Source organism: Mustela erminea, chromosome 7 (genome assembly GCF_009829155.1).
Source record: "Mustela erminea isolate mMusErm1 chromosome 7, mMusErm1.Pri, whole genome shotgun sequence".
Taxonomy (NCBI): domain Eukaryota; kingdom Metazoa; phylum Chordata; class Mammalia; order Carnivora; family Mustelidae; genus Mustela; species Mustela erminea.
The window spans coordinates 24,889,476-24,914,541 of record NC_045620.1 but is presented as its reverse complement, the minus strand read 5'-3'; the positions used below and the strand labels follow the sequence as shown (position 1 = coordinate 24,914,541).

Genomic DNA, 25,066 nt, shown 5'->3' with positions numbered 1-25,066 from the left:
ATCCTCAGGTAAAATGTGAGAATAAAGAAAGGAGACAGGCAGCTAAGTCAAAGTCAATAAACCAAAATATCAGAAAGTGTAGGACAGGTTTTCCCAAGCAAATGGTTCTCTCCACCTTCCCCTCCTTTAGTCTTTAACTCATAGGGTCCAGAGCTGAAAATCAGAAAGACAAGTTAGCAGTGTGCACAGCAAAAATAGGGTTGGGAAACACTTAACACAGACTGTAGGAAAGCCCCAAAACACTAACCACGGCAAAAATGAAGTAAAAGTACAGAGACAAAGGGACCACTTTACTTTCCGTAAATTTAATGGCTGTAAAAGCTGTTCACATAGCAGCAAAGAGACACATTTCCCATCGGACATACAGTTGCTTCACCACTTGCAGTTTGTCTCCAGAGCCTTGTTATCGCTTTCACGAGTGACCAGTCAAATCTCCTTTCCTGTCGGCAAGGACAGCACATGTCAACCCTAAGGCCATCCGCTCAGGTCAGCAATATGCTGAGGAGTCCTTCAGGGTGGTCCTGCAGAGAACATGTCCTTTAAGCGTCTGAGAGCTGGTGGACGTGATCTGAAAGAAAACCAGAAAAAGGGGAGGTAACCAGGACTGCACTGAATGCGGAGCGTCCAGAGGAGAGGCCACCAAGAGGAGTCTAATGGAAGTGGTGACAAGCCAGCAGAGACTGCATGATTCCCATGTGCCCCCAGTCCTGGAAAGAAGAGACATCTGATACAATGGTAATACGTATAATTTAAGAAGTCTAAAATAGTTCAGTCCCAAACTACCACTTCCCCCCTTTCTCTTGAGAGACAGCTCTTCTGCAGCACCAGCCATAACCTTCTGGTGTGAGCTGCCCATTACAGACCCTGCCCTCCTAACCCCGGGTAAGCTGTGATCTAGGCATACCAGTCAAATCCTTCCTTAGGATATTTATGGCCAAAATGTGGTAAAAAAGCTCTCTTTTCTAATTGAGAGCTGAAAGCATGTGACCCCAAAGGAGCTTTCAGGAGAAGACAGGCAAAAATATGTAAACAAAAATGACTTCAGGCACTGAAAACGGTTACGAAGATCAAATGTGCTGATACGATAAAGGGAACCTACTTTAGCTTCCCTAAAGAGAAGGCAGCTCATGGAGGTGACATTTCAGAGACAAAATGAAGGTTAAAAGATGGCAGTCACATAAAAATCAAGTGCCTCCCAAGCAACACAACATCTGCAAAGTCCCTGACACTAGAACTAGGGCTGAGGGGCAAAAAGGAGCCACCAAGGCTGGACAAGAGGGTGTAGAAGAGTAGAGGGTACATGAAGTTGGAAAGGCCACTGGGACAAATCATATAAGGCCTAAGACACCGTGCATTTCATGCTGGCTTCAATGAGAATCCACTGGAGGGCTGAAGCAGAGGAGTCAGTGACCTGATTTAGAAAGACCACTATTGTGGCACAGACAGACTAGAGGAGGGCAAGAATGGAAGTGGGAAGTATGAAGCCTTTGGAATTCTCACATACTGCTGGTGGGAGGGCAATATGGAACAACTACTTTGTCTAGTTCTGTTACATATACTTTATGAGACAACAAGTCTAAGCCGTTTACCCAACAGAAAAGAACACATATGTGCACTAAAATACATGTACAGGAATAGTCTTAGCAATCCCATCACAATAGCTCCAAAATGGAAACAACCAAAATGGCCATCAATAGTATAAGCCATAAACAAACTGTAGTATATTCATATAACATGGATAAATATAATCAGATGAACTACTCAACATAAGACTGAGGAAAAGAGACAAACACCAAAAATAGATGTCATATGATTCAATTTTCTAACCAAAATAGGCAAAACCAGCAATGGCATTAGAGATTAGGATGTAGGAGCAGCTAGGTGGCTTAGCTGGTTGAGCGTCTGACTCTAGATTTTGGATCAGGTCATGATCTCAGGGTTGTGGGATGGAGCCCCACACTGGGCTCCATGTGGAACACTGAGCCTGCTTAGGATTCTCTCTCTCCCTGTCCCTCCCACACTTCTCTAGCACGCTCTCAAAAAAAAAAAAAAAAAGAAGAAGAAGAAATTAGGACGTAGGGAAGAAGAGTAACTAGTAGGAACATAAAGAAATATTCTATTTCTTGATCCAGGTGGTAGTTATACGGGTAGAGTCATTTTGTGATCATTCATCAAGTAGTGTAATATGGACAATTTTCTACCTTTATGATATGCTTCAAATTCATCTTTAAAAACAACAGAAAAGGTGCCTGGGTGGCTCAGTGGGTTAAAGCCTCTGCCTTCTGCTCAGATCATGATCCCGGGGTCCTGGGATCGAGCTCCACATCAGGCTCTCTGCTCAGCGGGGAGCCTGCTTCTTCCTCTCTCTCTCTGCCTGCCTCTCTGCCTGGTTGTGATCTCTGTCAAATAAATAAAATATTTAAAAATAAAATACAACAGAAAATCATGAGAAGACTTCTAAAATCTCCCAGCCAAGAAATGATAGTTTGGAGACAGAAAGAGGCAGGTTTAAGATATATTCCATAAGTGAGCTAAAACAGACAGACTGCTGCTAGAGCACAGGAAAGTGAGTATCTACAATGAGTCCTGTATTTTTGGCTTGAGCAACCAAGTGTGCCGCTTAATACAGATGGGGAACGTTTGAAAAGAAGAAAACTACAATGAAGAATTCATTCTATTTTGGCCATCTTAAGTTTAAGATGCAAGAAAGGATATAAATGCAAATCTCTTGAAAGGATGAAAAGGGATGGAAAAGAAAACATAAGGGCGAGTGTAAAAGAACATGAAGATGTTTCCTGTACAGTCCCATGTGTGAGCGAACAGCATGTATGGGTAGGGATCTGAGTGAGCTAGTGGAAATAAAGATGAGACAATGAGGTTTCATCTGATTGTATTGCTTTTTCTCCATGAAATAGGAGACAAAGACATCAGCTGAGACTAGGGCTTCAACAGGTGAGTAAAGATTTAAGGAGAAAGAGTAGGAAAGTCAATTTACTAAGGAAATAGAGTAGGATCAGATTTCAGGGCCACGCTGAGTGTTCATGTTGAGTTTTATGGTCATGAATTTGAACTGAATGCAGCTGGGTTCATGTGGCAGAAACTGCTACTTGTCTCCTAATACCTCTCTTCTTCCTAACAGAACTCACAATTATTAGCTGGACATCCAATCATTCAGAATGAAGACCACACTTCCCAGCTTCTTAGCAGCCTGATATGATGTGTTATAAACTGTGTGTAGAACTCCTATAAACTGCCCTAAAAGGAAGAGAACATGCCCTTTCCCCCTCTTTCTCCTTCCTGACAGTTAGAATACGGACCTGGTGGCTGCAGTAACCCCCTAGGATCATGGAATAACCTTAAGGATGGAGACCACACACAGCAAAGCAAAAGATAGGAGCTCAGACCTCTGATGATCATGAAGCCATCACAATCACCAATTCTGAACCTTCCATATCTAGATTTTTTTTTTTAAGATTTTATTTATTTATTTTACAGAGAGAGATCACAAGTAGGCAGAGAGGTAGGCAGAGAGAGAGAGGAGGAAGCAGGCTCCCTGCTGAGCAGAGAGCTGGATGCGGGACTCGATCCCAGGACCCTGAGATCATGACCTGAGCCGAAGGCAGTGGCTTAACCCACTGAGCCACCCAGGCGCCCTCTAGATTTTTATGTAAAAGAGAACCACCATATTTAAGCCACTGTATTTTGAGTTTTTAATCATCATCTGACCTAATCTGTGTAATACAGATTACCTGCATGCTTTTCCCTACTGATGTTTAGCTGCTAGGGTGCAGATGCAAAAGAAAATAACCACTTTCACCAGGGTTAGGATTTAGCCAAATAAGCCCCAGATAAAAAAGAGAGACAAGAAAGTGAAAAGTGGGGCACCTGGCTGGCTTAGTCGGTGGAGCATGCCAACTGATCTCGACATTATACGTTCAAGCCCCGTGTTACGTGTAGAGACTACTTTAAAAAAAAAACAAAACAAAACAAAACAAAAAAACCTTAAAAAAAATTGAGATATATGAGAAAGAGGTTCTAGTGCAGCCTAGAAACTCCATGTAAAGAGAAATGAGAACAGCAGGGAGGAACAACAGAGAGAGTCAACCGAACCCCAGTTCCAGGGTGCCTGGGTGGTTCAGTGGGTTAAGCCTCTGCCTTCAGCTCAGGTCACGATCTCCGGGTCCTGAGATCAAGTCCCGCATTGGGCTCTCTCAGCAGGGAGCCTGTTCCCCTCTCTCTCTGCCTGTTCTGATCTCTCCCTCTCTGTCAAATAAATAAAATCTTCAAGAAAAAAAAAAAAAGAAGAAGAACCCCAGCTCCACAGCACCTTCTTCATTTAGATCCTTCCACTAAATCTTACCTGTGGGTTTTATGTCACTTGGGGAAAAAAAAAAAGGAGTAGCAAGTAATACACATAAACTTTCTACCTTTCTTAACAGATGGAATTTTTCCATTACATAAAAGAATATCAAACTAACAGTACAAGCCAGCACACCAACCTCATCTCCCTTTTCAAGTAACCTTTAGCTACAGTGAAAAGGAGGAGGGGTGGGAAAGCAAACAAAAACCAAAAAAGCAAACATTCAAAAGACAGAGAAATAAACAAACAAGACAGTATCCTCCAAAAAAGAACAAATGGAGAAGCCTATGAGGGATTATTTCCAAATCAACCACATTGCTGTCTAGTAGCAATTATTCCACTTAGTAAATTTTTAAAGTAAGACAAAGCCCAGTTGAAACAAAGCCAGAAGGAAACAGGATCACGTGAAGTCCCCAACCAGCAAACTGACTGTGTTTTAAGCTTTTGTCAGATGGACAGAACAGAACATCTCACGGTGGTAAAATGTCCAGGCCAATCCAAAGAAGCTACATGCCTTCTTCAGCTGCAAGCCATGGACCATGCCCCCATGACAAAAAAGATGTGACAATAAGAGCAAGGACAGCAAGTAAAGGGTGAGGCATGGGGGAGCAGGGCAAAGGATAAAATACTAATCAGCATTAGTAGAAAAAAAAAATCACCCTCTCTCCATCTCCCTCTTCTGCATATTCTTCATAGCTTAGTGTGGGAGAAGAAGCTTTGTTCCTGCCTACCTCATCAGAATGTGTCCTGTCCGTCTCTGGTTCTGGGGTAAAATGGACATGAGGACCAGAAGGAGAGGATGGCAGTAACAGACCTGTATCGTGTGGTAAGAAAAAGAAATAGGAAGAAAGTACATGAAGGAGGGGAAGGGGGGGGAGGGGAAATCCCACACCCATTCATCTGGATCTCCTAGTCCAGGAGAAGTGAGGGACACCTAGGGCATCAGAGACCTCAAAGGGCATGCTCATCACTGACAGAGACAATGAACTCACTCGGAATCACTTCCACTTCCTAGTCTCTCTGCTGCAGCGAACTGTATGCTACCGTGTACTCCAATCTCACTAAATTCCTAGAAAGAACCCTTCTAAGACAGAAGAAAGTCAAAGAAAAACAAGGAGGCATTAGTTAGGAGCAGTTCAAAATTCAGTTCAAGGTGCCCTTTCATTGTTCAGGCTGAGAAGAGATATTTATTTTACTAAACAATTTCTCCTGGAAGAAATTTCATTCTACCAAATTATCCAACCCAACATCCGTTTCATAATGCAAGATAAAGCCCCAAAGGAAACCTTACCTTCACCAGCACATAGTCCCCCGGCTGAGCTCTGACCCTGACCTCGGAGTTATTAACATCCTCCATCTCTACATCAGGGAAGATCACTTTAAGGTTTCCATCATTCCGGCCACACAGATCAGAAGCAGAGCGTTTACTGTGCTGCAAAAATAACAGAGTTATGAATCTGTCAGTCATTAGTTCCGGGAGGGCAGAAATTATGCCTTCTCTGTCTCAGATCCCTAAGGGTCTCACTTATAGAGCACTCCTTAATCAAGGAATCATTGAAGACTGCATCTTTACTGCTGCTTCACCAACAAGGACAATGTGTGGCACACTACAGAAACTCAATAAAGTTTTGCTGACTATACGTTAATAAATGACTCAATCAGTCTTTGATTACAGAATTACCTTTCTCAGGAATGGACTTCCAACAGTCCTAAAAGCAAGGACATATGGGTGATGCAGTTGGCAAACTGACTTTCACTATATCCAGTCTCACAGTAATCACTCAGGAATGTTCTGGGGTTGTCTTGCCTGGGTAACTTTTAACCCTAATGAACAGGCAGACATGAAGCCATAGTCCCCAACACAATGTACAGAATATGGGGTCAGGAGAATTATAAAGCCAGCAGAATGGTATTAACTTCTAGAATATACAAATTTTTCTCTTCCAGCCATTATAAAGTGACAAGAACCAAATTTACCCCCTGGCCTTAACCAGGAAACTGGACAAAATATATGAAATCATTATTTTCAGATACTGAACTACAGACCGTACAAGACTGTGAACCCAAAAGAAGGGAACAAATGAGATGAGCCCTCCAATGACCCCTGCATTCTGCCAGAAGGCATGTGTAACATAGAAGTATGCAAAGCAGGAAGATCTTGAGGTAGAGCACGGTGGTTCTCCCTGGATTTCGGAAAAAGAGATGAGAGTTCAGGGAGCCTGCAGTAGCTATAAACTGCAGAGCAAGTTCTAAAGAAGAGGGAGGGAAGCAGAAAAATAGCTATAGAAATATGCACAGGGATCCTTTAAGTCCTTGCTGAATACTGACACCTGATTGTATAGTGAAACTCCACTGAATCAGTCAAAGAAAGTAACCTGGGAACTGTCAGCAGATGGGCTCCCAGAGTTCATGTAAGGGTGGGAATCATCAGACCTACCACTAGACAGTCCTCATTGATTCCTTGGGACATGCAGTAGTGTCTCTAGAAAAGACACACCTTAGTAATGAGGCTAAACTATCCTTGGGATAAAAAAGCTTTTCCTTTTTTTTTTTTTTTTAACTTTTCTAACAAAGTTTAAAAATAAGTCCTGAAAGGATTAAACTCGACTGCAAATAACATAACTGCCTATCAGAACAAAGCCCAACACAAAATCCAGACCCCCAAAATGAACATCACAAAGTCAAATATCCCATCAAAAATCACTAGATATACCCAGAAGCAGAAAAATGTGACCCAGAATCAATAGAAAAGTCAATCAACAAAAACAGACCAAGAAATAATAGAAATAATGGAATTATCACAAAAATAATAAACCAATTTTTATAATCAAATTCAAAGGAAACTAAGTTTCAAAGGAAAACAAGAATACAGAAGGGGAAAAAAAAAGAATACAGAAGGGAAGGTATTAAAAACCAAATGTAATTTATACAGATGAAAATATAATATAGAAAATTAAAAATTCAAGATAAGAGCAGATTAAACACTGCCAAAGGAAAAAAGAGTGAACATGAAAACAGAGCAAAAGAAATTATCCATAATGAAGCACAGAAATACAAAAACAACAGTTTCAATGACCTATAGAACAACATCAAGTGGTTGGATAGGTAAGTAATTGGAGTCACAGAAGGACAAAAGAAACAGAACAAGTGGTGGCAGAAAGCAGAAGTACAGGAAAAATACCTGAAGAGTGACAGATGAAATTCTCCAAATTTGATGAAAATTATATACCCACAAACTAAGAAGCCTTAACACATCACAAGGAAAACATAAGAAATACACACAAAGAAAGCCATGCCAAGACATATCGAATTTCTAAAAACAGTGATAAAGCAAATATCTTTAAAAAGCAGCCAGAGGGAAAAGGTATTTTAGTTCTTTTTTTTTTTTTTTAAAGATTTTATTTATTTAACAGACAGAGATCACAGGTAGGCAGAGAGGCAGGCAGAGAGAGAGGAGGAAGCAGGTCCCTGCTGAGCAGAGAGCCCGATGTAGGGCTCGATCCCAGGTCCCTGGGATCACGACCTGAGCCGAAGGCAGAGGCTTAACCCACTGAGCCACCCAGGCGCCCCAAAAATGTGATTTCAAAAAGGATTGAAGGAGCACATAGCTGGCTGGCTCAGTTGGTAGAGCATCCAACTCTCAATGTCGGGTTTATGGATGAGCCCCAAATTGCATGTAGAGATTATTAAAAAAAATAAACCTTCAAAAAATTAAAATATAATAAAAATAAAAAAGGACTGAAGACAGACAATAAAACTGATTCTAAAAACATACATATGATACTGCTTCCAGAAAGAGATGAAGCAGACATACTCTTCCTAATCCTTCTGCTGCTAAGTACAAAAATATCTTTCAAGAATGAAGGAGAAATCCTGACATTCTAAGATGAAGGAAGACAATCTACTGCCAGAGTGTCTGAAGGAAGTTCTCTGAAGGGAGAGGAAAAGATAAAAGAAGGAAGCACGGAACATTAGGAAGAAAAAAACATAATGACATGATTACCTATGCAGAAAATCTCAAGGAAAATGCCAAAAAAAGGGGCGCCTGGGTGGCTCAGTGGGTTAAAGCCTCTGTCTTCAGCTCAGGTCGTGATCCCAGGGTTCTGGGATCGAGCCCCGCATCGGGCTCTCTGCTCAGCGGGGAACCTGCTTCCTCCTCTCTCTCTGCCTGCCTCTCAGCCTACTTGTAATCTCTGCCTGTCAAATAAATAAATAAAATCTTTAAAAAAAAAAAAATGCCAAAAAAAACCTCCTAGAACTATTGATTTCAGCAAGGTCACAGAGTATAAGATAAACACACAAAATTGAGTTATAGCTGTATAATAAAATAAGCACACGAAACACCTGAAATTAAAACATACAATAGCAACTGTAACAGTTTAGAAAAAAAGATACTATGGTATAACTCTAACAAAATACATACCAGAATCCTAACACAAAAACTCTGATAAATCAAAGATCTAAATAAAAGGGAGACACTGGGGCACCTGGGTGGCTCAGTGGGTTAAGCGTCTGCCTTCAGCTCAGGTCATGGTCTCAGGGTCCTGGGATCGAGTCTGGGATAGAGTCTGACATCAGGCTCTCTGCTCAGCGGGGAGCCTTCTTCCCCCTCTCTCTCTGCCTGCCTCTCCGCCTACTTGTGATCTCTCATAAAATCTTAAAAAAAAAAAAGGGAGACATATTGTGTTCCAAAAAACAAACGAAAAATATATATACATATGACCTTACCCCTTCCACCAGGACTAGCTGGGTACAACCCACAGAGGCCATGTTGGCTTTCGTTGCTTCTTCTCGAAAGACAGTAATAAGTTCCTCCAAACGCCTTAATTTTACCTCTTCTGGGACATCGTCTTTCAGCCTGTGATATGCCCGGGTCTTCTACAAAAAAAAAAGAGAAAGAGAAAGAGAAAGGTCACCAAGGACTCACAGAATTCCCTTTTTTCCCCATTCTTCTTCTTCTTTTTTTTTTTTAAAGGATTTGTTTATTTTAAGGGCACTTGGGCGGCTCAGTCAGTTAGGTGTCTGCCTTCAGCTTGAGTCATGATCCCACGATCCTGGGATCAAGCCCCACATCGGGCTCCCTGCTCAGCAGAGAGCCTGCTCCTCCCTCTCCCTCTGCTGCTCCCCCTGCTTGTGCTCTCACTCTCTGTGAAATAAAATCTTAAAAAAAAAAAAAAAAAAGACGTATTTATTTTAGAGAGGGGAAAGAGAAAGTATGCGTGCGTGCACAAGCTGGGGAAGAGGAGGAGGGAAACAGGGATAGAGAATCCTCAAACAGACTCCCCTCTCAGCAGGAAGCCTGACAAGGGGCTTGATCACAAGATCCTGAGATCATGACCTGACCTAAAATCAAGTCAGATGCTTCATTGCCTGAGCCACCCAGATGCCCTCACCCCAAAGAATCTATTCTTAAGGGACAGAGGGGGACCAAGTTCACTCCACCTCTAAGTTACAGTCATATATACAAGACCCAAGCCATGCCAGAAGGGTTCTCTAGCTCTAGGAGCATTCTCAAAGAGATAGGTAACTATGCAGTCAAGTCACATTTTTACAAGGGTGAAATTCTAAACTTAGTACATGAAAATCAGGCTCAAAATTGTATTTAATTTTGTAAGCTAGAGAGAGAGAATAAGAATGTGGGAGCAGAGGAAGAAGCAGACACCCCATGGAGCAGGGAGCCCAATGCAGGACTCAATCCCAGGACCCCAGGATCATGACCTGAGCTGAAGGCAGATGCCCAACCAACTGAGCCATCCAAGCACCCAACACATTTTTTTTTTTTTTTTAAGTTTTCTGTATACAGGTTTGTAATACAGTTGAAGAACCACTGAGCTAGATATAAGTATGGAATTATAGGAAAACCTATATATCAATGTGTGGTCATTCCACTTGTCCTTTGAGAGAAGTACAAAGACGAATGGGTTTACTCTATTTTGTCTTATTAACAAAAACTTGCATCTATTGTGCATTTACCATTACCAAACACTATTCTCACTTCAAAGGTGGAGACACCAAGGACCTTTCTCAAGATCATACAGTTATTAAGTAAGACTGGCAGAATCTGAATGCTTGCTCTCATCCACTAGACTACTAGGTCTCTATAACCTTAACCCTAACCTAGAAATTAGATCCCAAAGTGAACACTCATATTAATCCCCATGACGCTTCCACCACACATTGCACACCCATTCCCAAATCTAACATTAGAAAAGAATTTCTCTTGCATATTTGTGATGTCCATGGAAAAGCAGCAGCAGATTTGGAACCCAAATCTACTCTGAAGCTTCATCCCTGAAGTAATTCTGTAACAGACATAAATACATACAATAGCGCACTTACACTGCCTACAGAACAGTAGGCAGTGAGCTTTAAAAGACATGAATTAGCTTTGCTGATGGCAGCTGAGTGATGCTGGTGGCTAAAGTCATGGGATCCTTCATTCATCAATCAGCTTTCCTGAGCCTCCTGGCCACCGAGCCTCTTCAGCCTCCAGCCCAAACACAAAGAAAGCCCCCACTAAGTTGACTGAAGAGAGGAGATATGACCTGTGCAAATTCATCCCTACCATCAAGAAAACGGCAAAAGATCAGAACTACCCCTCCTCTGCAGGAATTACACATTACTCTCCCCTTCCTTCCTCATCTCCTTCCGCTTTATATTCCTGGGAATCCGTGTACAGAGAAGCTCTCTAGTGGCTATAAGTGGGTTCACATGGCCTAAAAAATGAAAACTAAAATAGCTGAGGATGGCTAGGAGGACAAGGTGCATCTGTGAAACAACGCATATCTGTAGGCCAAAAAAGTCCTGCATGATTTTAGTTTTCCTATAAGGAGAATAGCATCCCTACCTGCACATTCAAATTCTAAACGATCTAAACATAATTTCAAATATTTTTATGAAAACAATGTCGCAAGCAATCCATTTTCATCTCAAACTGCTGAACTGTATAAAACAGTAGACAGGTTGATTAAATCAAAAATAAAGAAATGAGTGGTAAGCTCTCGTCGCTTCTCAAGAACTGCCTTGCTGCCCCAGTCAGAAATTCTGTTGTACCATAGAAGTAGCTTCTTCTGCATCCCAAGAAGGACTTACCTGTCTCATACTGTAAGCAAAAAGGAAGCCCATGTTGTACTGAACTTCCCGAAGCAAAGACACCGTCTGGAGGTGATCTTCCTCCGTCTCACCACAAAAGCCAGCAATGAAATCACTGCTGAGGCTCACCCCTACAACGCATGACAAAGGACAACATGTCACTGCTGCCTACCTTCAGGAGAGGCCTTCAGCACTTGTGGGCTACAAAGGGTGGGACAGCAATTGTAAACTTTTTCTGGAGCTGCTCAGCTCATGTGCAAGTGAAACAAAATAGTCATTACAGAGCAAGATGGGGTAGGCCTGCTTATCCAGAATGTTCCCATGCCAGTTCCCATCCTTCTAAGGCAGCTGGCTGGCTCAATTGGTTAAGTGTCTGACTCTCGGTTTCGGCTTGGTTCATGATCTAAGGAATGAGGTCGAGCCCTGTGTGGGGCTCTGTGCTTAGCACTGTCTACTTCTCTCCTTTTCCCTCTGATTCCTCCCCTTGCATGCAGCACTCTCTCCCTCTCTCTCAAATAAATAAATAATTCTTTATAAAATAAATAAATCTTGGGCGCCTGGGTGGCTCAGTGGGTTAAAGCCTCTGCCTTCGGCTCAGGTCAAGATCTTGGGGTCCTGGGATAGAGCCCCACATGGGGAATCTCTGCTCAGCAGGGAGCCTGCCTCCCCCATCTCTCTGCCTGCCTCTCTGCCTACTTGTGATCTCTATCAAATAAATAAATAAAATCTTAAAAAAATAAAATAAAATAAATAAATCTTATATAAAGTTTTTTAAATAGGGAGACCTGGGTGGCTCAGTCATTAAGGATCTGCCTTCAGCTCAGGTTACAACCTCAGGGTTCTGGGATCAAGCCCGGCATCAGGCTCCCTCCTCAGTGGGAAGACTGCTTCTCCCTCTCCCACTCTCCACCTGTGCTCCCTCTCTCGCTATGTCTTTCTCTGTCAAATAAATAAAATAAAAATCTTAAAAAAAAAAAAAAAAAAAAAGTAAAAATTTTTAAATAAATTCTTTAAAAAACATACCTTTGAAACCAATTTCATACAATGTTTAAGACTATAGGAACAATAACTATTGTCATTAAATACTAAGTGCTACGCTTTCCTATCTATTTAATTTAATCTATGTAATTATTCCCACAATCCAATGAGGTACTATCAACTCTATTTTACATATATATGTGTGTGTGTGTGTATATATATATATGTATATATATATATATGTTTGTTTTTTTAAAGTAAACTCTATGCCACACATGGGGCCTGATCTCATAACCCTGAAATCAAGGGTCCCATGCTCTATGAAGCCAGCTAAGTGCCCCTTACTAACTCTATTTTATAGATGAGGAAACTGCAGCCCAGAAAGCCTCCGCACTATCCTGCCCCTCCAAAATGAAACTATGCATAATTCAAGTTACAATAATAAGAAATTTGGAAACAAATGTAGATACTGTCAACCAAATCTAAATTAGAAAGACTACAAAGTTAGGTCCTGGGATCAAGCCCCACATTGAGCTCAGCAGGAAGCCTGCTTCCCCCTCTCCCACTCCCTCTGCTTGTGTTCCCTCTCTCTCTATGTCTCTCTCTGTCAAATAAATAAACAAAATCTTTATAAAACAAAAAAGACTACAAAGTAATTTTATTAGGAGAAAAGGGAAAGAGAAAAAGGAGTAAGAGTTAAGATAATAGGAAAGGAATTACCTCTAAAAATGTGTACATTTTTAAAGATACCAATTGTCCCCAAATTAGAACTAATTTAGACCAAACTACCTTTGCCAGCTAACAAGAAAGATCAAAGTCTGCCCCATATGTTCAGAAACACGAAGAATATAGAAATCTCTTTCACCCTGAGGTCACAAACTGATCCATACTTTTGTGTACATCTAGCAAGACCAACACATTAAAAAAACAGAGAGAAGTAAAAAGAGAGAAAGAGAAAAATGAAGAGGCGCAAAAGCAGCATGAAGGGTGTCATAAGGCAGTGTCAAAACAAAAACGCTGTGGCCACTGGTAGAGTTATGTGCTCGACAGAATATTTCTTAAACATACCTGGGATAGATTCTCTGATATGATGAATTAACTCCATGTAAGCTTCTCTTGAATATCTGCAATAAAGAAAAAGAAGAAAAGGCTTAGATGAACCAATCTTCTTTAAAGGAATGCTACAAAAAGATAAGGCTATGAATTACCACATATAACCACTTCTCAACCACATGGGACAGTACAAAAGTAGGTTAAAGTACACAAGAGTCCTTTTGATCCAAATCCTGTAGTATAACCTAATCTATAGCCCACAAATCTTTAATTCAAGACATACATTATTTTAAATAGCCTTTTTAAAAAATAAGTAGAGGGTACCTGAGTGGCGCAATAGGTTAAGTGACAGACTCTTGGTTTCAGCTCAGGTCCTGATCTGTGTCATGAGATTAAGCACTATGCCAGGCTCCATGCTCAAGAAGTCTGCTTGAGATTCTCTCTCCCTTTCCCTCTGCCCCTCCCACTCATGCTCTCTCTCTCAAATAAATAAATCTTAAAAAAACAAAAAGTAAATATTCTTTTTTTATTTAGTGAGGACAGATTAAACACTTTAGAGGATCTCTAAAACTGCTCTAAAATAGTGGAAAACAAGACAAGGCACTAGTTCCATACGGGTTGCTATTTGTCACCTCACCCTTTCAGTCTTACCTCTGCAATACATATTAGTCCCAAAGTAAGTGAACAGAGATACGTTTAAATTCCAAGACTTAAAAAGCTTTAATGTTAAAAGCTATAGGATTCCAATTTCAAAAGGAATGTACCACACATTTCATGCTTAATAAAAAACATGCTGGGGGGCCTGGATGGCTTAGTCAGTTGAGCATCTGACTGTTTTTGGCTCGGGTTGTGATCTCAGGGTCATGAAATCAAGCCCTGCGTTGGGCTCTGCACTCAGTACAGAGTCTACTTAAGACTCTCTTTTCCCTCCATGTGTGCACTCTCTATATAGAATAAATATAAATCTTAAAAAGAAATACTAAACAAATGACATGAGTGATTCAGTCCTTAGTCTATATTTCTGGAGTAAACAGAAGCAAGTTATCATGTTCATGAGTTTACTAATATAACAGATATTTATTGAGCAGTTACTATGTGCCACACACTATACTAGGTCCTTAGACATGGTGTGGTCCTTAAGAAAACATGGAAAGGTGCAGGATGCCCCATCCCCAAGTTAAGTCTGACCCCCTCCGCATAGCCTCCAATACACGACTGCTTCCACTCTGGGCTGGTAGATGAATCTGTTTACAGATGTTGTCTCTCTCATGAATCAGCTGTAGAACCTGATCAGATAGAACACAGTAAAGGCCATCAAAGTCTCACCAAAGTACACTGCAGAAAAGAATACCACTCCCACTGTTTCTCTACCAAGGTTAATTTTCAAGTAATTAATAGGCCAATTAAACCAAATACATGAATTATCCAAATCCTTTATTTTTACTCAAGCCACATTATCTGTCCCAGACATTTCACCTGATGGCATTTCTGCTTTAAAAAAGTGAAGCAAGCAAACAGAGGTCAAATTCAAGCCATGGGGTGACAGAGACAAGACAAGAAAAGAAAAATGAAGTATTTGTTTCATCTAACTTCCAAACTAATTAACCACTTTAAAAGACACTATCAAAGAATGCTTGGGTGGCTCTGCTGTTAAGCGTCTGCCTTCGGCTCGGGTCATGATCCCAGGACCCTGGGACTGAGCCCCACATCTAGCTCCCTGCTCAGTAGGGATCCTGTTTCTCCCTCTCCCTCTAACTCTTCCCTGCTCAAGCTCTCACTCTTTCTCAAATAAATAAAATCTTTAAAAAAAATAAAAGACCATCAAGAAGGAGCACCTGAGTGGCTCAGTGGGTTAAGCCTCTGCCTTTGACTCAGGTCATGATCTCAGGGTCCTGGGATCGAGCCCCGCATCAGGCTCTCTGCTCGGCGGGAGCCTTCTTCCTGCCCCCCCACCACCTGCCTCTCTGACTACTTGTGATCTCTCTCTCTCTCTCCCTCTCTGTCAAATAAATAAATAAAATCTTTAAAAAAAAAAAAAAAAAAGGACCATCAAGAAACTGGAAGTAGGGGCACCTGGGTGGCTCACATCGTTGAGCGGCTGCCTTTGGCTTGGGTCATGATCCCACAATCCTGGGATCGAGCCCCACATCAGGCTCCTTGCTTGGCTCCTGGCTCTGCCTGCCTGCCACTCACCCTGCTTGTGCTCTCTCTCTCTCTCTCTCTCTCTATCTCTTTCTCTGTGTCAAATAAATAAATAAAAATCCTTAAAAAAAGAAAAAGAAAGAAAGAAAGAAAAGAAAAGAAAGGGGCACCTGGGTGGCTCAGCGGGTTAAAGCCTCTGCCTTCGGCTTGGGTCATGATTCTGGGGTCCTGGGATCGAGCCCCAAATTGGGCTCTCTGCTCAGTGGAGAGCCTGCTTCCTCCTCTCTCTCTGCCTGCCTCTCTGCCTACTTGTGATCTCTGTCTGTCAAATAAATAAATAAATCTTTAAAGGAGGGGGGGCACCTGAGTGGCTCAGTCAGTTAAGTGTCCAACTCTTGATTTCAGCTCAGGTCATGATCTCAGGGTCCTGGAGTCGAACCCTGTGTCAGATTCTGCACTCCTCAAAGAGTCTGCTTAAGAGTCTCGCCCTCTCCCACCATCCCTCCCTCACTTGCACACTCTAAAATAAATAAAGCTTTTTTCTCTCCTAAGATTTTATTTATTTATTTGACACACAGAGAGAGATCACAAGTAGACAGGCAGACAGAGCGGGAGGGGGAACCAGGCCCCCTACAGAGCAGGAAGCCCAATGCAGGGCTCAATCCCAGGACCCTGAGATCATGATCTGAGCCGAAGGCAGAGGCTTAACCCACTGAGCCACCCAGGTGCCCCTAAAATAAATAAATCTTTAAAAAATAAAATCTTTAAAGAAACTAAAACTAAGAAAAAATATTTGAAAATATATATTGACAAAGGAGTTATATCATGAATACATGAAGAACACTTGCAGCTCAATAAAAAGACAATCCAGAGGCGAAAAGGTTGGGGTGGGACCAAAAGAGATTTCACCAAAACAAACAAAAAAAAAAATTAAAAAAAAAAAAAAGGTTTCACATGTGGGCTATACACTCCATGCATTGCTAAGGCACTTTGATAAGTGCCTTACATTATACCTTTAATTTTTTTATACATTATACCTGTTTCCCAAAAACCCAAAGCAGGAGGCTATTATTAATCCCATTTTATAGATAAAGATGACAACCTGACCCTGATGAACTTGAAGACAAATTTTTTTAAATATATCAATCCCATATCTGCCCACCTTGGTGGACTTTAAATCTTTGGTGAAATTAAAGAGCAATACAGCAACAAACAAGATGCCCTGAGCGAGACTCAAGGACTGCTGCCTCCCACTGGGTCCAGCCTTTGGCATACTTAAGAATGCCATCTAGGGTCACCTGGGTGGCTCAGTGGGTTAAGCCTCTGCTTTTGGCTCAGGTCATGATCTCAGGGTCCTGGGATGGAGCCCTGCATCAGGCTCTCTGCTCAGCAGGAAGCCTACTCCACCCACCCACCCCTGCCCACCTCTCTGCCTACTTGTGATCTCTCTCTCTGTCAAATAAATAAATAAATAAAAGTCTTTAAAAAATTTAAAAGGGATGCCTGGGTGGCTCAGTGGGTTAAAGCCTCTGCCTTCAGCTCGGGTCGTGATCCCGAGGTCCTGCGACTGAGCCCCACATCAGGCTCTCTGCTTAGCGGGGAGCCTGCTTCCTCCTCCCTCTCTGCCTACTTGTGATCTCTGTCAAATAAATAGATAAAATCTTAAAAAAAAAAAATTTTTTTTTTTAAAAGGATACTGATAACAGCTTGGCACAGTTCTCTTGTCGATACTCACCTCATCAGGAAAGTCTTTGGGGTGGGGAGAGGTAAAACGGATCCTCATTTCAGGATCTACTCTGGAGACCTGATCCAGAAGGTGAGCAAAACGAAGGCCCCCTTGCTTGGGTTTATAGTTGGTAGAAAAGCCACGGCTGAGGTTAGTAGACACAGCATTGTTGAATTGGACCTCTGAACTGTCCCGAAAACTATTAACATTCTGACCAAGAAGTGTCACTTCTTTCAGCCCCTAAAAAAGGAAAAATAAATACATCAGAAGCCAATTAAAACCTTCTTTGTAGTTTCATTGAAATTAGCTGACCCTACCAAGAGCCATCCATAAATGTATTCTATTCTGTCTTTAACCCAATAATTTCACATTTGGGCATCTTGTCTGAAGAACTCAACTTCAGAATTTCTAGAATCTTAAATAAAAATTAGCTTCAAAGCATTTTTTAGAGTAGCAAAAACCTGGACACAAACTCAATGTTCAATAATAATGGTTAATTTGTAACACAATAAATCAAATTCTGACAGCATTCTGCCAGTTGAATATTATATAATCATTGCCTATGAAATACTCTTCCCAAAATATTTAGCCTAATTTGAATCAAGCTTTTACACCTAACTTCCAATGTGTACCAAAATTCAGAGGAATATTTTAAATGACAACATGAAGAAGCAATCAGACAAATTCAGCAATATCTGATCTCTTCAAAAACTTAATATATCATTTAAAGCAAACAACAAAAAACTGAAAGGGTTGTTTTAAATTAGGAGGGACTGAAGAGGGGCGCCTGGGTGGCTTAGTCGTTAAGCCTCTGCGTTTGGCTCAGGTCATGATCTCAGGGTCCTAGGATTGAGTCCCACATTGGGCTCCCTGCTCAGTGGGAAGCCTGCTTCTCCCCTCCCACTCCCCCTACTTCTGTTCGCTCTCTTGCTGTTTGTCAAATAAATAAATAAAATCTTTTTTTTAAAAAAAAAAGAGGGATTGAAGAAATATAAAAACCAAATAAAACAAATCTTGATTGGATCTTGGTTTAAAGTTTTTTAAAAAATGGTATTTTTGGACAGAGATACCTGGTTAGTTCGACAATAAAGCATCTGCCTTTGAACAGGTCATGATCCTGGAGTCCCAGGATTGAGCCCCATGTCAGTCTCTATGCTCAGCGGAGAGTCTGCTTCTCCTCCTCCCTCTGCTCTTCCTCATTTGTGTTTTCTCTCTCTCTCTCTCAAATAAATAAATAAAATCTTTAAAAAAAAAAAAAAAAGGTATTTTGGACAATTAAGAAATTTTGAGGAACCCCTAGCTGACTCAGCTGGGTAGAGCTTGGGACTCTGGGGTTTTGAGTTCGAGCCCCACGGTGGGTGTAAAGATTACTTAAAAATAAATAAACTTAAAACAAAACAAAAAAAAAGAAATTTGGGAAAAAAAAAAAAAAAAATTTGGGAGCACCTGGTAGCTCAGCTAGTTAAACGTCTGCCTTCGACTAGGGTCATGAGCCCCACATTTGGCTCTCTGCTCAGGGAGAGTCTGCCTCTCCCTCTGCCTACCACTCCCCTTGCTTGTGCTCCCTCTCTAATAAATAAAGTTTTTTTTTTTTTTAATAAAAAAAAATAATGGTATACAGAATGTCTCTATCCTGACGAGTAGTTCTGGTACTATGGGGGAGTTGGAAGGGGAGAGGAGACGACTTGAGACCAGGAAGCACGTGGAAAGGAGGGATATGGAGAAGACCTCCCAGTGCCTGTGAGCAGCCGGGGAGCAAAGCAGGGAACTGAGGACTGGGGAATGGGAGACGAGAAGAGAGCATGCTAGAGTGTGAGAACAGAGACAAACTGCTGACTGAAAACTGGGGCAGGGGCTGGCTCCCACAGTTCTTGAGCAAGCAAGGAAAGAAAGAGGGAGACTCTAGTGGAAGAAAAGCTCCTTATTCCCAACCACATCCTCCTCTTCAGTGCTTGAAGATCCAGGCCTAGAGTTAGCGGCAACCAGCTTCCAACAGGAAGAAAGTAGGAATTCTCTCCCCTCCAGCCTCTGCTGGGATTCACTAACCTCATCTATTCTCTGTCCCTCAACTAGCAAGCTGGCTCTGTGATATAATGAGGAAGATATTTGGGCAGTTTCCCTAGAATGGACAAATAAATCATTCTCTGAAAACTTACTATATGCCAGATAGTTTAAAAACATTTAGGGGCAGGGCACCTGCATGGCTCAATCAGTTGAGGGGCCAACTCCTGATTCTGACTCAGGTCATGATCACAGGGTCCTGAGATCAAGCCCTCAGGTGGGCTCCACGCTCAGTGGGGAGGCTGCTTGAGATTCTCTCCCCTCCTCTCTCCCTCTACCCTTTTCCTTTCTCTCAAATAAACAAATCTTTAAAAAAAATTACGGCACCTTGGTGGCTCAGTCATTTGAGTATTGATTCTTGGTCTCAGCTCAGGTCATAATCTCAGGATTATGAGATTGAGCCCACTTCAGGCTCCACACTTAGCGCCAAGTTTGCTTAGGATTCTCTTTCTCCCTCTTCCTCTGCTCCTCCCCTTCCTCATGCATTCTTTCTCTAAAAATAAATAAATCTTTAAAAAAAATTAAACTACATGGGCATCTGGCTGACTCAGTTGGTAGAGCATGTGACTCTTAATCTCAGGGTTGTGAGTTCAAGCCCCAGGCTGGGTGTTGAGATTTCTTACAAAAGAAAGAGACAGAGAAAGAGAGAATGGGAGAGAGGAAGGAAGGAAAGAAAGGAAAGAAAAGAAAAAAAAAAAGAAAGACATTTAAACTACAACAATCTTCCCAAAAACCCAGCAAGAAAGTTACTTTTCACAACTGGGAAACTGTGTTTCAAAGATAATAGGTGAGTGACCAAGGCACCAAACCAGAGAATGGTACAGCCAGAATTTGTACTCAATCATCTGATTCTAAACTCATGCTCTCTCTATTCCACTGTGCTGCCTCCTAAACAAACTTCACATGGATCTGCCTATAATTTATAAGCAGCAAATCAAAGATATTCATCCAGGTATTTCTTTCTGGCCAGGTATGGGTTCTAAACCTACATGGCTTAGAGATAGAACAGGCAGCAAAACGAGAAAGGTTGTTCTCATCCCCCTAAAAACATGTTTACAAGACAAAAGCCTAGAGAACTTTTCACCTGCTCTGAAAGCTTCCTCACTTCCTCTAGAATGGAAGCAACAGGCCGACTCCTCTCCCGGCCACGTGTGAAAGGAACAATGCAGTAGCTGCACATGTTGTCACAGCCTCGCATGATAGACCTGGGGAGAAAAGCACCAAAACTTCGTAACAGGAATAGGATTCTTGCTCCCACCCAAAGAACAAGTCATAGCTCCCTTAGCATTATCCTTTGACTCTGAATCCTCTGGGCACCATACTCACACTGGACCAATCTGAGACATTTTTTAAGGCAAACGTTTTTTGTCTTTAAAAACTAGGGGCTCCTGGATGGCTCAGTCGTTAAGTGTCTGCCTTTGGCTCAGGCCATGATCCCAGAGTCCTGGGATCCCCTGCCCTTAACATTATTTTAAAAGTGAGAAAGGAGGGGTATCTGGGTGGCTCAGTGGGTTAAGCTTCTGCCTTAGGCTCAGGTCATGGTCTCAGGGTCCTGGGATCCAGCCCCGCATCAGACTCTCTGCTCGGTGGGGAGCCTGCTTCCCCCTCTCTCTCTCTCTGCCTGCCTCTCTGCCTACTTGTGATCTCTCTCTCTGTCAAATAAATAATAAAATCTTTTTTTAAAATTAAATAAATAAATAAATAACAGTGAGAAAGGAGGGACACCTGGGTGGCTCAGTTGGTTAAGCCGCTGCTTTCGGCTCGGGTCATGATTCCAAGGTTCTGGGATCAAGTCTCACATCGTGCTCCTTGCTCAGCAGGGAGCCTGCTTCTCCCGCTGCCTCTGCCTGCCTCTCTGCCTGCTTGTGTGCACTCTCTCACTCTATCTCTGGCAAATAAATAAAATATTTAAAAATAAATAAATAAATAAATAAATAAGCCAGTTTCTTAAAAAAAAAAAAAATGTGAGAAAGAAGGAGTGCCTGAATGGCACACTTTTTTGGGCACCCAATTCTTGGTGAGGTCAGGTCATGATTTCAGGGTTGTGAGATCGAGCCCCTTGTTGGACTCTGCACAGAGTCTGCTTGGGACTCTCTCCTTTTGTCCCTCCTCACCTCCAGCCCCTACCCACCCCCAGCTCATGCACCTGAGCTCTCACACTCTCTCTACACCCTCTCTCAAAAAGAAAGAAAGAAAAGTGAAAAAGGAGAGGTTCACTCCTTGTCTCTTGCACGGTATCTCACACAAAGGCTGAAGTAGCACTGGGGCTTGTCTGGACTGGCATGACATCGGCATAGGTCTCATCCAGAGAGAGCAGCACGTTGGCAGCTTGTTGGCCTGAATCGGCAACAGCCAGCAGACGAGGAAGGTCCCGGTAGGCATCTGGACCGGCCAAAATATCCACCATTTTCTCCCTGTTGAGAATCTCCTCCTTCAATCTCTCAGCCATGCAGCCTGGGAAGGAAAAGAAAATGAGCACCTGTTCCCAAATTCATCTGGTCCCATGTCTACTTCTCTGTACACATTATCTCCAGCTAGGATCAGAGCCAAGGGCACAGAAACTTCTCTGAGAGCTGAGCATCATCGCTCCTCAAATTTACCCAATATTTCCATGGCACTAGAACCTGCATCTTCCTATACAAGAAAACCACAGGAAGCAAGCAACTTAAGAAATTCAATTAAATACCCAGAAAAAATTAAGCCATCGCCCAAAGACATTTCTAGACATGAACCTTTTTTCAACTGAAATTTACTTCAAACTCCAAACAAAAACTTTTTATTCAGGAACCTATTTAAAAAAAAAAAAAAAGAAAGAAAGAAACTTATATAACTGTACTTATATCCTTTATCCCTTTTCTTTTTTTTTTTTTTTTTTTTTAAAGATTTTATTTGACAGAGAGAAATCACAAGTAGATGGAGAGGCAGGCAGAGAGAGAGGTGGAAGCAGGCTCCCCGCTGAGCAGAGAGCCCGATGCGGGACTCGATCCCAGGACCCTGAGATCATGACCTGAGCCGAAGGCAGCAGCTTAACCCACTGAGCCACCCAGGCGCCCCCCTTTATCCCTTTTCTTACCCATAATACTTGCTAAGACCTTTAAGAAATGAATTAACCATCTATGCTGCTATCTTCTGAATCCTAAAAAACCACTGTTTATCAGTAAGGTTACAGAATTTCAAAACAGGGGCACCTGGGTGGCTCAGTCAGTTAAACATCTTGACTTTGGCTCAGGCCATGATCTCAGCATTCTAGCATCAAGCCCCACGCTCAGTCTGCTTCTCCCTCTCCTCCTTGACCGTTCATGCTCTCTCTCAAATAAATAAAATCTTTAAAGAAAAGAGAAGGGTTCAAATGGTAAATTTTATGCTATATGTATTTTACCATAATAATAAAACAAAGTATTGGGGGGGTTTCTGAAATTCCTAACAAAGATATAGCCGGGGGCTTCTATAATGAAGAAACTGATATGAAACATTCAGCTAATCCTTCCAACCTCCTACATCACTTAGTACATTAATCTGTGTAGCGGGATATGCTCCAACCATGTTTGGACCCTTCATCAAGAGAAATTAATTATTCCAAAATGAACAGTCTGTTTTAAAATTAAATACATTAACAAAATTCTGGGACCAAAAGGGCATAGAATATTCATTTTTGAAATATGCTTCCCAGCTATCTAGATCAGAGCTGTCCGAAAGAACTAAGATGACGGAAATATTCTTTATCTGTGCTGTCCAAACTGGTAGCCACTAGTCAAGTGTGGCTACTTAGCAGTCAATATGTGGTTAGTGAGAATGAAGAAGGGAATTTTTAATATTATTTCATTTTACTTAAATTTATTTTTTTTAAGATTTTATTTAGAGAGAAACAGAGAGAGTGAGAGAGAGAGGGAGACAGCACAAGCACGCCTGAGCTGGGTGAGGGGAAGAGGGAGGAGAAGACTCCCTGCTGAGTAAAGAGCCCAATGTGGGGCTCAATCCCAGGACTCCGGGATCATGACCTAAGGCAAAGGCAGATGCTTAACCAACTGAGTCACCCAGGCGTCCCTTAAATTTATTTTTTAAGATTTGTTTTTTGGGGGGTGCCTGGGTGGCTCAGTGGGTTAAAGCCTCTGCCTTCGGCTCAGGTCATGATCCCAGGGTCCTGGGATCGAGCCCTGCACTGGGCTCTCTGCTGAGCAGGGAGCCTGCTTCCTCCTCTCTCTCTCTCTGCCTGCTTCTCTGCCTCCTTGTAATCTCTGTCTGTCAAATAAATAAATAAAATCTTTAAAAAAAAAAAAAAAGATTTGTTTTTTGGGGGTTTTTTTGGTTGTTGTTTTTTTTTAAAGATTTTACTTATTTATTTGACAGACAGACGTCACAAGTAGGCAGAGAGGCTGGCAGAAAGAGAGGGGGAAGCAGGCTCCCTGCTTAGCAGAGAGCCCCATGTGGGGCTCAATCCCAGGACCCTGAGATCATGACCTGAGCCAAAGACAGAGGCTTAACCCAGTGAGCCACCCAGGCGCCCTTTTTTTTTTTTTTTTTAAAAAGTAATCCCTACACTCAACATGAGACTGGAATTCACAATCCCAAGATCAAGAGTTGCATGCTCCACCAACTGAGCCAGCCAGGGGCCCCTAATTTTAGTTAAATTTAAATAACCACATGTAACTAGTGGCTACCACACTGGTCAGTGCAGATGTAGATCTTCACCTGAGCATACATCAGGAGTCAAGATGAAAGGTGCCTTTGCTGTAAATTCATGCTGTTCTTTCAAACTCCAAACTCTCTCCTATCCATAACTCTATGCTGCCATAAGCCACATTAGAGTCTAGGAAGGAGAGACCACTTTCTGAGTACCTATTACTTCAGGGCACTATGAAAAGCCCTTTTATGAGCTTCATTTCATTTAATCCTATAGCCTCTGCCATGAAATACAAGAGTTACATGAGGTGTACAACAATTCTTCAAACACTGGGAATCCAGCCTCTAAGGGTTTCCCAAGTGTGAAAACACAAAATCTTCAAATTACCGGATACCTAGAATCCCAATCCTCAGAGGTACTCGAGAGCGGAGCCGTTTTGTCTTCAGGGCTTTAAGCTGATGTAAACGATTCCAGATGGTCTGCTCAGCCTTCTCCCTGCAAAGATCAAGAGGTAGAACTCAACCTGAAGATAAACTAGAGCACAAGCTAAAAGAGTACAATAATGGAAATAAAAACAAACTTCAACCCTTTAAATGAATGTCTATCTTTTAGGTTAAGGGAAGATAAACAGGGAGCCAACTGAGGAAGCACCACTTCCTTCCAGCTTATCTCCAAACCTGACAAGCCCAAACTCAGAAACAATGTACTTCACAAAGCCTCACAGAGTTTGTCCACCCTTTAACTGCCCCATCACTTTAACTACACTTTTCCCTGTAGTTAGCAACTTCTCTTTTATTGTTTGATTTTTTACATAGTGCTTTCTGCCAGATGTTAGAGCTATTTGTGTATCTGCGTTAGTTCCCATATCAAACCAAGCTCCTTAAAGCCAGGCTCCACGGAAGAAGCGTTCATTTCTGAATCTCCCAAAGCCATGAAGGTCAGTGTCTTATAGCAGAAACACTTATATTAACACTAAGGAAACATTAACACTAACATGCCTTGTACACAGAAACAAAGCAGGAAACAGTATGTT

The 25,066-nt window shown here is 41.9% G+C and overlaps 1 protein-coding gene across 1 annotated transcript in view; it reads right to left on the bottom strand.

Moving 5' to 3' along the window:
* Window positions 1-289: 289 nt before the first annotated feature.
* CDK5RAP1 (CDK5 regulatory subunit associated protein 1) overlaps window positions 290-25,066 on the bottom strand; it is a 29,431-nt gene continuing 4,654 nt past the window's right edge. The window contains 10 exon segments of the mRNA XM_032350953.1: window positions 290-568; window positions 5,652-5,792; window positions 9,089-9,238; window positions 11,453-11,583; window positions 13,499-13,554; window positions 14,672-14,769; window positions 17,361-17,591; window positions 20,497-20,617; window positions 21,656-21,866; window positions 24,428-24,528. Coding sequence (XP_032206844.1) covers window positions 488-568; window positions 5,652-5,792; window positions 9,089-9,238; window positions 11,453-11,583; window positions 13,499-13,554; window positions 14,672-14,769; window positions 17,361-17,591; window positions 20,497-20,617; window positions 21,656-21,866; window positions 24,428-24,528 — 1,321 coding nt within the window. The 3' untranslated portion in view covers window positions 290-487.